Consider the following 12,065-nt stretch of genomic DNA (forward strand, 5'->3'; position numbering starts at 1 on the left):
TCCAGCCAATAGAAAGAGAGCTCTTAATGGTCCAGAATTGCACAACAATTGATTGTCTTGTCACCTTTGGATCATGCTTGCAGGTGTGATGTGGAGGTGGCAGCTGGCACACAGTCATCACCATCATTTTAATGTCGCACTTCAGAAAGTTGAGGTAGTTTCTGAGCTGGATCTGGACGGTCTGGAATCTCGCACCTGAGAGGATGTTTGATCTGGAGAAAGAATGGAGCATCTCCTTCGCCGGATGCGGTTTTATGGGGATTTATTATGTTGGTGCCACCAGCTGTATCCTCGAACGGTTCCCTCGCTTCATACAAGACGCCTCTAAAATCTATGGAGCGTCAGCAGGAGCTTTGATGGCCACTGTTCTGACTGTGGGAATCCCCCTGGGTGAGTTGTGGGCTCTACAGACCAAACTTCATTCAAAATTCTGTCATTTTAACGCTACTTTCGTACTTTGCAACTAAACTAGGTGAAATGAGAAAATATTCAACATGTCCTTAAATCAATACATCCTGTCATATAATTCGGCATAGATCTGATGCGCCAAGCAGCATTTTGTTTTGGTAAATCTCCAATGTCAATCAACACCATGGGGAGTGTTTTTAGCATAAACCTTCGAGCTCTTTGGTTTGCTTTCTTTTGCCTCAATTACTAGATGATATTGATTTTACAACTGCATTTCCAGGCGTGGCCTCTCGTTCCTCCGTGACAGACTCATTGTGTCATCTTCGTGTGATATCACTGCTTGGACCCACATTGACCTCATTAGTTCCTCTGTGGACACACCAGAAAGCCTCTGCTGACATTTCAGTCTATGGAAATGTTACTCTGAGTGCATCTCAGCACACCACCTGATTCTGTGAACTCAAAGGAAACAAACTTTACTTTAGATAACCTTTCATTACCTTGGCTCACTATTGTACATGTTTGATGTATGTGACCTATAGCCTACTTTGGCAAATAGTTAATAGCACATGAAGCCAAAAAACATACAGTTTAAATCGAGGTCAGTCGATACAGGTCATCTAATTTATGTTCTTAGTTCACAGAATCACTTCTGTTTTTAAGAACTGTACACTCAGGATTCATCCGAATTTCTATTTTTAAAGTCCATCTGCAGAGTTCTGCAACATACATTTTCTGCTGTGTGAGCCTCTAAACATCTGGAAAGTTTTGCAATGGCTTGGATCCTTCATAAAGCTTTATTTTTGAAAGAAAAAAAAATATGGAATGCTGCTTCATCTTGACCACATCTGCAGTGTGATTACTGTTCTCCTCTGTGCAGAGAAATGCTGTGCCAATTTGATATTCATGGCCAAAGAAGCCAGGAAGCACAAACTGGGGCCCCTTCACCCGGCGTACAACCTGCTGCAGATAGTAAAGGAATCTCTGCTGGAGAGCCTCCCAGAAGACGCCCACATTCGAGCCTCTGGGAAGCTCTGCGTGTCCCTGACCAGAGTGTCTGATAGGAAGAACATACTAGTGTCGGAGTTTGCCAGCAGAGAGGAGCTCATTCAGGTATGTTTTAGAATTTGAGGCTTGGAAACCTTTTATCCAGATTCTTCTGAGGTCAGGAGACAGTTCAGTGTCTTTATTACTAAGATAAGTAGCCAAAAGAAAGGCGTAGATGGGATCTATGATGATGCAGTCATGATTCCACTTTTTATGTGTATGATTGGGAGAAGCTGACTAGACTGACTTTGTACTGTTGTCATATCTGATGTGACTGATTGATCGCCAGTCCTCCCTCTCTGAAAATAAGGCTTAAGATATGTTAAGAAACCATTACTCTGTTCTTCACAGGGAGTTTGTGTTTCTGTAACTAACATCCAGTACTATCCGTCTCTTCCAGGCCCTCCTATGCAGCTGCTTCGTCCCTTTCTACTGCGGCGTTATTCCACCCACTTACCGCGGCGTGGTGAGTGGACCAGCAAGCCCTTGAGTGAATGCTGCTTTACAGAATAATTTAGCAAAATATAGCAAAATTCCAAAGTTACTGTTTGATTGCACTCTGACACACAGAGGGTTGTATTCCATTGACATGCTTCAAACTTCAATATTCATTAACATGTGGTTTTAAATAAGCTTCCACTCACTGATCAGCGCCCTCCTTTCCCACTCAGCATTACGTGGACGGTGCCGTCAGTGACAACCTGCCTCGATGCAACCTGAAAAACACCATCACCTTCTCTGCGTACGCCGGCGAGAGCGATCTGTGCCCTCGAGCCAGCTCGCTCAGCTTCCACGAGGTCCGCTTCAACAACGTGAGCATCCAGGTCAGCTCTGAGAACATGTACAGAGTGACCAGCACCTTCTTCCCCCCGGAGCCTGAGGTGAGACACAGAGGGTCCATGTTTCGACTGACGCTCATAAACTGCCGTTTTTAGGATAACAGACATTTTAAAAGTTTGAATTAAGCATAAAATCCTATAATTAGATTATGTTAAATACTTAAGAAAAAGAAAACAGCTACTTTGTTTTAGTTCATTTCTTGTCCACTGTCTGCTGGCTCTTTTTCAACCAATGGGCTGTGAACGCCTGCAGTTACGTTTAGATTAATGGATTTAACACCGAGCACCTTTTGGATTTTACAGGTAATGGCTGAAATCTGCCAGAATGGATACATAGATGCTCTCCGGTTCCTGCAAGAGAACAGTAAGAACATCGTGTCTACTGTCTAAAATTCATTTTACGAGCCAGAGTGACTGAAGGCGAGTGATCCAGTGCTTCTTATTGAAGAAACATCTCGCTCTAAATGTCCATCTCAGATCTGATCAGCAGTGAGTGTCCCCTGAGAAGTCTGCAGACGGATACGCCTGAATCTGCTTGTTGCGACGTGATGAAGGAGCTGGCTGAAGCTGAAGAGTCTGATGAGAGCACACAACAGAGTGGACAGAAACCATCTCAGGAAGAGCACTGTTGGCTGGATCCACGGCTCGTAGAGCAGCTCCCAGTTAACATCAGAAAGGGTGAGGACAGATAGGACTGAGCCACTGTGCATGCACCGTAAACTCAATGCAGCTGAACTAATATGTAATATCTTTCGTGGTATTTGTCTCAGCGTTTTGTGAGGCCTGTCGAGAGACGTGTACTTCTGGAGGTCTGCTGTCCCACATGACGGAGTACCTGCCAAAGAAAGTCACGTCTTACCTGCAGATGCCGCGTATTCTGCCCGTGGAGTCGGCTTACTCCCTCGCCCAGAGGTAGAGTGTGCTCGCCTGGATTCAACCTGTTACCACAGCAAAATGATTTCTAATCTGCTCGGAGCCACTAAAAACTAAAACTAACCCGAAAGTCAAAACTAAACTTAAAAATGAATTGAAAATTCAAAGCCATTATGATCTTAGTTCCTTCACTGTATTTCAGAGAAATACTGCACTTCACTGCGTTTCTCTGACAGCTGCAGGTACTTTGCAAAGACACATTTTTCATTTGAGATATGATGATGATCAAGCATCACAGCACCTCCTTCTGTCTGTCTACTCCTTCGTTCATTCTCTCCTTCCTTCTTTTCTTCCTTTTTTTCCATTTTTAACTAATGTGAAAGGATGTTGCCTTTAGGCTTGTGGGCTGGATCCCAGATGTGCCTCGGGACATGAGCTGGCTCTATGGCGTGGCTGGAGACATATACGAACAAGCTTGGAAGGGCAAGGTGGAGGTCCGTGACAGGTACGCAGGGTGATCAGTGTTTCTCCTGAAGAGATCTTTAGAAATGTGCTGACTGTTGCTCTGTCTTAAACACATCATGCTTGGCTGTACTTGACCTCAGCTGTGCTCTGACCTGCTAACGTTGTGCTTCTTCCAGGGAGACGTGTGTGCGCCGATGCTCAAGCCTGCCAGAAGGCCTGAACCTGTGCAGTCAGGAGAAAGAAGACCTCAGCGGTCTCCCATTGACCCCAGAAGCTACTCCCACCTCCAGTTTCACCTTCACCTGGAACGCACACAGCGAGTTGCAGCACACGTCTCTGACTCCACCGCCGACACCCACCCTCAGCTCCACCTCTGGCTTTGACGAAGCTGCCAAAGAGTCCCCGGAAAGTGCAGGTAGAGGCTGGGGTCTGGGCAGAGCGGTGGGCTGGATCCGAAATATTGCATCCGAGCAAATTTCAAACCACAGGAAAACGGGTGATTCAGCGTCCTTTTCTGAATTCAAGTAAAGAGATTTCACATTGCCCAGAAAGAGAAGAAGTGAAAATGTGGAATAAAGGAATGCTAAATGTTTTGTGGTGTCAGGATCAAATACAGCCCTCTCCCTCTGAGTTTGTCTTGTCAGTGTTTAAGAAAAGCTGAAAATGTTGCTGTGGTTCTACGTCCAGCAGGTGAACGTGGTGGAGTACTTAGCATCTAAAGAGCCAGTGTTTACACTCAGTTGGTGTCTGAATGCTGGACTTGCATTCATCAGGTGGACAGACACGCAGCTCTAAATGAATGCTGATGCTCGTTTGTTTGCTAATAATGTGCAAAATCAGTGTTTTTTTGTAGCTTGTTCTGCTGACCCAAGCGGCAAAAAACACAAATTATTAAAGCAGCGTTAAAAGTAAATGAGTATCTCCTGCTGTACTGAAAGTAATTTTAACAAAGCTTACACACACACACACACACACACACACACACACACACACACACACACACACACACACCCACACACACTCCTTCAGCCTTCAGGTGTATTGTAAATCACTTTTGGGACATTTGGACAATCGGCACTTGATTAAGAGACTGTGATGTAACTGAGGACCACATACGAATACATTATGGGACTCTGTAACTCTTATTTTTGATGAAATGTTTGTGAATGTTATAAAATGGGAATGTAAACTGTGTGTGTATCAAAGGGCTTTTTGAGATCAGTTTTGATAAAAAATTATTGATTTCTTTTGAATTTTGGTTGAAATCTGTAAAAAGGTTTTGAAGACAACAAAATAAGATGTGCTACAACTACATTTGTCCTGGTTATCTTTCTTTTGAAGATATCCCTTAGGATTATCTTTACACCCTTAATTTATTCTGTAGCTTGGGTTGCACAGACGTTCGGCCTAAACTTCACCTTTGAGTTATTGATAACAAACTTCACTTTATGTCTGTTCTGCCCCTGTTTTGATAACTATTCCACCTTCAAGCCTTAAATTACGCTGCAAATGCCTGAGATTTACTTAAAGCAAGAGTAATTCATTAAAACTATGGTTGAAGCAAATGAACAATGGTCGTGTACAAAAGGATGTGTGATAAATGTGCCGTGGAGGTGCAAATCAAGGACAGTGAAGGGGGGTGGATGTCAGCTGTGGGTCAGCTTTTATAGATTAAAGGCCCAGGCGAGCTCAATCAGCTGATGACCCTCACATGTTGGCCTGGTCAGCCTCCAAGGCAGTGGAAAGGGTGTCCCACCATCAAGTCCAGCATGGACAGAAAAGGACGGGACCATATCTGAGTTTTCCTTAAAGATGGAAGAACAAAGCTGCTTATTAGTCACAGACTGATTGATTAATATTGATTATAATTAGATGATATTTACAGACTTAAACATATGTACTGTCCTCACTTATCTTGCCTACAGACATGTATTTACTTTGTCAACATTCAGTAGGTACATGTTGAGAAATCTCTCTGAGTTTGTTTTCCCCCTCAGTCCCTCTTTACCCGTCATACTTCAGTACACGTTCTAGTGCTGGTTAAGTAAGTTATGAAAACTGGGTCACATGTCATGCAGCTGGTCTGATAGCACTCAGCAAGAAAAGCGACTCCGGCCTGTTTTCTTTTTTGAAACGTGTATTTTATGTACATGTCAATGACACGGAGGGGAATGCAAACGCTCCAGATGAACTCTGTCAGGTGACTGCTGAGAGTCCAATATTCAAGATGTGTTTTTGAGTTGATGGAAACATCAGCCAAGATGTTTAAGTGGGACGAGGAGTGGAACATCTCTTTTGCAGGCTGTGGATTCAGGAGCATTTACTACCTGGGAGCTTTGAGCTGTCTCCTCCAGCGGGTCCCACATTTGGTCCACGGAGCCTCTAAAATCTGTGGAGCTTCATCTGGTTGTCTTGTGGCTGCAGCTCTGACTGTCGGAATTCCCATCGGTGAGTTTGTCCACCTCAAATTGTCATAACTTTCACTTTTGGCTAAAACATACTGTTTTGCTGACTTTTGTTACCCATGTCATGATGATCACTGAATGCATGGAGGTCACAGTTTTACAGACGATTGCTAAATATGTCTCAAATAAACAAAACCTGACCCTAATTTTGCAAGTAGATCCATATTATGTAATGAAATCTGGCATTTTCCACTCTCATATATGCTTAAAGTAAACCCTGACCCTAACATTGCCAATAAATAAGTTATGTAAGTTATTTTTGGGGGGGTCTTGTTTATTTCTCAGCCCCTCATGGACAGAGTGACAGTATGGATCTAGTTAATGCACAATGATTATATTAAAGAAAAAGGAAAATGTGAGCTTTTAAAATCAAATATTTCAAAAAATATTCAGAAACTCTGATTTTCATAACTTTCATTTGACACATTTACTACAACTTCCAATTTTCCTCCTGTAATAATTTGTGGTCATTCATAAATGTCAGGGACACGTTATGTCAGGGCGAGCCGTGTTTTTGATACTCGGCATAAACAATGTTAACAGGTTCACGAACACACACGCAGAGTTCATGCAATAATGAGAGCAAATTCCAGAGGTCACATGGAGTTTAAAGCCTATGGAGGCTGAAAGAGGAAACTGTCTCTCAGTCAGCGACAGGTCGAATAAAATAACATCACGATAACAGAAAACTTAAACATACTGATCATGTTGATCAAGTAACAACGGAAAATCCTAAACAGAAGTGATAAAATGACTCACAGCCATAAAGCAACAACAGACAGGGCAGAGTGAGATAAGAAAACAGTCCATCAAAGAGTTCCTGATTCCCTACAATACCCAGAATGCATTTTGCAGCTCCAGGAGAAGGAGCTCAGTGAGTCCGGGGTGCTATTGCTTCATCAATAGAGCAAAGAAGCAAAAAGAATCACAAAGTAATGAAAGAAAATGAGAAGACAAAAGTTGAACTCCATCATTAGTTCCACAGTCACATGAATTCAGTTAACCAGCTTGTGCCGATGTGACTCTCTGTTGCAGAGCCGGGAGCTGCTGTAGCTGAAGGTACCAGGAAACAGTCAACCACAGCCCCCCGGTCACCAGCAGCGAGACGTGCCAGTGCCAGGACACTCTTAGCAGGCCTCCATACTCTGAGTGCTGTACGAATGCCAGTGAGCGTGCACGTGTGTTTGCCTTGTAATGATTCCAATTTTCCGTATTTTGTTTAGGATTTTCCAAAAGGAAAAACAAAAATATGCCTCAATATTCAGGGCAAATCTGATTTTGGGCTTCAGATTTTGTGCCCATTTGGCCCGTTCCAGCTGCATAAATCAGACTTGAAATGTGGAGCTGGTCCAGTTTTCTTTGTGGACAGTTGGCCCCTTTGTTTGTGTCATTTTGCTCTTTTTTCACACCAAGGACTCACATGTTGTCCATGTGAAGAGCTCTGGGGTGCAGTGGGCCGGGCTCCGGGCCTGATAAATGAATGTTTTGTTTAGCGCACACTGTAGTTTACTGTCACTGATGGACTCTAAGAGGAAACTGTGGAGGAATATATCAGCACATTTACTTCAAAGGGCAAACATTCCGGATCCGTCTAATGTCCGTGTTCAGATTGGTTTTACGGTTTAGTTTTAAGATGTGACACTGACGTATGTTGTCAGACATGCTGTCAATCAATACGTCCTCCAACACCTTTGAACTGTTTTATTAGTTCTTCAGAGGACTGAAGAAGTTACCCACAAGTTTTTTTTTATTATTCTTACAGTTGCCTTTCTAACTCGTCTCCTTTGGACCAGATGATTGAAGAACTTATTTAGTTTACAGACAGTGACATATATATTTAAATCTTTTAATTTAATAGAATTGTGCTGTTGAATAATGTGTGCGTTCTGAAGTGGTCGTCTGTGTTCAGTGCGTTTGTGTGTCCGTGCTTGTGTCATTTTTCCATGATAGAATATTTTTAATTTATCTATTTTCGACACCACTGTAAGTGAAACTGGAGCAGGTTGAATTTGACCTTGTCGCTGTGAGTGGAGATGAAAAACCTGAATTAAACTCCAAAAGGAGCGACAGGTTCGAAACTTAATGCAACAGATGAGAGGTTGCTACATTAGTTGTTTTTATTTATTTTTTTTTATGTCCCTTTAACAAGCAGTCCAATCTGTCCACCACCCAACGTCCAGAATTCATGACACTGTTGTACAAGGTTTGAATGAGGACAATAAAGTGAATGAGCTTGCACATGTGAGGTTCGTGTCCCTTCTTTTTGTCACACTCATTGGCTCACTGCTTATCTTAAAAACACAATCAATCATACTCAAACCACAATTTTAAAAAAATTAAAAACATGGTGGGACCCAAAGTGACGTATTTGCCATTTTGGCAAAAGTAACTGATAAAACTCTACTTTGCAGGCATGTCTTCAAAATGTTTCTCATCAAGTATGAGTGAACTGATGGGTGAACAGTCAGTTCCGTCAGTACGTGTTATTGAGGCGTTCCCACAAGTAGGTGCCTGATCTAATTGGAGGGTATTTGTTGGAGCCATCGCAGCAGGTGATCAGGGCGTCATCGTCCGGCTGCACGAAGAAGGCCAGAGACTGACGTGTGCTGGAGTCTCCAGCAGGAGGCAGCATGACTCTGTGGAGCTGAGGGACAGAACAGACGATGAGGAGCCTTCACATCACTGCACACAAATCCTTCTGTTGGTGTCACTTCATAAATTCAAACTGAACTTAACTGTTGTTCAAGACACCATAGTGACAGAAAATCAAGGTTAAAGAAAAGGATAAAAGGCCAAACAAATTACACAAATAAGAAAACCACCCGAACAAAAAAGGTTACAAATATTATATCCTGTATAATAATAAAGATAACATACAAAATACACTCATTTATACCCTCCAGACACACATTCATCCTCGTACACATTCAAATTCACATCATGTAACAGTTGTGCCAAAAAAAATTGATTTTCAAAATCTTTTATTATCCCTATTTCTAGTATCCAACAGATTATGAATTATTCATTATTTCTGATATAACCTGATGTTTTATTGATGGATTTCTGTCAGTTATTCAGCTGTAAATTCATGTATTAATCCTTCATTTTATTGTATTTTCAGGGTTTGTAATTCTGCCAAATACCTGATATCTTTCAAGAACCTCCTGGAAACCAGTTAGACCTTGAATATGTCTCGGTGAGCGTGCACACACTTTTGCCGTTGTGAGACATATTTGGAAAACCTCCCCTCAACTCACCACAGAGATAAACTGATCGCTGGTCCAGCGCTGCAACAAGTCAGCGATGTTGATGAGGACCGCTCCGGGGATGCTGGGAGCGCAGATGTATTCACCTGAGCGTGCACGCACCTGTAGGTTAACAAGCGTCAGGTGGACTCCATGCCTGAAGATTTCTTTGTGCAGATGCAATCTTCAGCCATCTGCTCATTTTAAAAGTGGAAACTGTTTGTAATTTGTCTTGGATCCAGAGAGGTGGAGATGTTTACCTGCAGACCGTCAGAGCCCTGAAACAACAGGGTGATGGTGCCGTAGTCCGAATGCTCTCCACATCGCACCTGGCCCTCCTTCACTTTCTCGCTGTTTATTGATGGGTAGTACAGAGACCGCAGCGTTGTGCCGTTCTTATCCACTACAGGAGTCAAAAGAGCTGTTAAAACGAGCCTCGTACATTAACATCATAGAGTTTAGACTGGGTTTAAGATTCAGTACTGGGAGCTTTAGGCTGAAAAAAAGCTGCTTTAAGCTTTTCCAATTTTTGAATTGTCTATTTATCTTAATAAGAAGGAGAAACTTCTTAGAAACGAATCACTTCATCCTTCAGTTTGTCAAAGATTCAAATTCAGAATCGCGAAATTCGTAGATTTGTGGGCTTCACTGAACACGAAGGGTATACAGGTTGCATAAAATGGAAATACTCAAGTACAAGTACCTTGACTTTGTCTTTAGGTATATTGCACTGCTGAATGAGGGTCGGGACGTGCCTGAAAAGGTCCGCCCATGCTCAGAACACCTCATGCAGACAAGCAAACATCTATGTCTATCAGCTGATCTCGACTCATTGACTGAAAAGTGTGCTGCTTCATACATACTTCCCATGAAACGGTGTGTACTCAGGAACACCTCGGGGTCCAGATCCAGACTGTGGGCCAGCACCTTCATCACCCGCAAGCTCAGCTCTCTACAGCGCACGAAGAAAGACGTCTGGATCTCCTGGAACTCGGACAGAGCACCCGAGGGCCATTTCTACAGCAGAGGAGCACAGAATTAGAGTCTGACTGATGCTGGATTTCTGTGGCTGATACTGATCATTTGAAAGTTAGCAGATCTGCTACCGACTTATCAGCTGCTATTCCTTTTTAAAATAAAAATCATCTTTGTTGAGGAGATAAGAATGAAAATTTGGCCTGAGCAGGACAAACAGGCTCCGGTGGACATGAAATGGGGTCACTGTTTCTAAATGACCTCAATCTACCTGATCAATTTGGCTACAAACAGAGCAGAAGAACTTTGTCTGATAAAATCCATCCGTGTGTACTTTGACCTCCAAGCTGATAACCTGCAGAATAAAACTGAATCAATCCGCCAATGAGTTATAGGGCCAATCAACAAACCCTAAAGCCGGGGTGGAAGAAGTATTCAGATCCTTTACTAAATCCACACCATGAAATTACTCCAAAAAGGTCCTGCATTCAAAACCTCAAGTAAAGGCATCATCAGCATAATTTACTTAAAATAAAGGTACTGATATGATGTCCTGGATTATTGTTATTGCTGCATTTCACTGCTGCAGATGTTTGACATCATTTTAACTGCTTTATTTGCAGACGGCTAGTTTAATCTACAGGAATGCATCATATTCTACCAGACCATCATATGTTTGTCCTGTGAGAACTGCACGTCTACAAAGTCAGCTTGTCCGGAGCTCCTAAAAATACCTTTTTTTCCTGTTTTCTGAGGATGATTATCCAGTTTCTTTAAAATACTTTACTTATCTTTAGAATTTGGACATGTGGAGATACATGGTGTTCACTGGACAGGATGGGTGTGAGATTGTGTTATCTGAAAAGCGACGAGTAACTAAAGCTGTCAGACAAATGTAGTAGCGCAGAAAAGTACAGTACTTGCCTCTGAAGCGTAGTGGAGTACAAGTATCGAGTTGTATAACATGGAGACACTCAAGTACAGTACAAATACTTTAAATACTTATGTTCCACCACTGTCCTGATGCATGCCTGTTGTGTAAAATGCTAAATGAAGCCAAAGGCTGACAGAGAATCATTACTATGTCGGGGTGAAGTGAAGCAAGGTTGAAGGACTCCTTCAGGTCTCCAGGCCGGCGTGGATTCAACCTGAAAAACAGTTATTTGCACTTAAAACGTGTAAACTGTGCAGATTAGAAGTGTGTTGTGTTCATGATCCGCTTCCTACCACTCAGCCTCCATTGACACCCAGCCGTGGTTCGGACTGACGGCAAAGCTTTTCCTAGTGAACGGTTGCTTCAACTCATCTGGCTGCAGGAAGAACTTCTTGGATATGGCCATTACGCGATCCACCTACATCCGAAAGCGCAGGAGAAAAGACGCATTGCACTTCACGCACTTTCAACCAAGAAGACGACACTGTTGAGTGTATTTGCTGTTCTCACCTCCTCCGGAGTGATCCCCGTGTTCCTCAGAAACACGAAACCCACTTCTGTAAAAGCTGTTTTCAGCTCTTGGCTCAGCTTGCGCATCTGCTCGTCAGTGAGCTGGTCTTCCTCACTGAGGCTGTACGCGCTAAAGTCCACCACTGGGATGCTCATCTTAAAAACAAAAAGTGTATCTGCAGGAGCTGCGGGATGTCTCCCACCGCAGGCAGCGCAGAAGTATTTTATAGTTTCAGTCCGTGGACGCGACCGCATTCCGGTGTCACGTGATCTATCCAGCCAATAGAAAGAGAGCTCTTAATGG

At 42.9% G+C, this 12,065-nt stretch overlaps 2 protein-coding genes across 2 annotated transcripts; one reads left to right on the forward strand and one right to left on the reverse strand.

Annotated features, from left to right (window-relative positions):
* The first annotated feature begins 55 nt into the window (after positions 1-55).
* Positions 56-4,942, forward strand: LOC143322352 (patatin-like phospholipase domain-containing protein 2). The gene is made up of 9 exons (XM_076733490.1): positions 56-390; positions 1,289-1,521; positions 1,856-1,921; positions 2,127-2,336; positions 2,598-2,658; positions 2,772-2,972; positions 3,065-3,206; positions 3,565-3,672; positions 3,809-4,942. Exons 1-9 carry the CDS (start codon positions 204-206, stop codon positions 4,158-4,160), a joined length of 1,560 nt encoding a protein of 519 aa, XP_076589605.1. The 5' UTR covers positions 56-203; the 3' UTR covers positions 4,161-4,942.
* A 3,287-nt stretch (positions 4,943-8,229) lies between these two features.
* Positions 8,230-11,953, reverse strand: LOC143322324 (uncharacterized). The gene is made up of 7 exons (XM_076733451.1): positions 11,762-11,953; positions 11,545-11,669; positions 11,399-11,465; positions 10,206-10,359; positions 9,603-9,745; positions 9,355-9,465; positions 8,230-8,741 (listed from the first exon to the last, which is right to left on the reverse strand). Exons 1-7 carry the CDS (start codon positions 11,915-11,917, stop codon positions 8,571-8,573), a joined length of 927 nt encoding a protein of 308 aa, XP_076589566.1. The 5' UTR covers positions 11,918-11,953; the 3' UTR covers positions 8,230-8,570.
* Between the last annotated feature and the right edge of the window lie 112 nt (positions 11,954-12,065).

The sequence above is a fragment of the Chaetodon auriga genome, chromosome 6 (genome assembly GCF_051107435.1).
Source record: "Chaetodon auriga isolate fChaAug3 chromosome 6, fChaAug3.hap1, whole genome shotgun sequence".
In the NCBI taxonomy this organism is placed as follows: Eukaryota; Metazoa; Chordata; class Actinopteri; order Chaetodontiformes; family Chaetodontidae; genus Chaetodon; species Chaetodon auriga.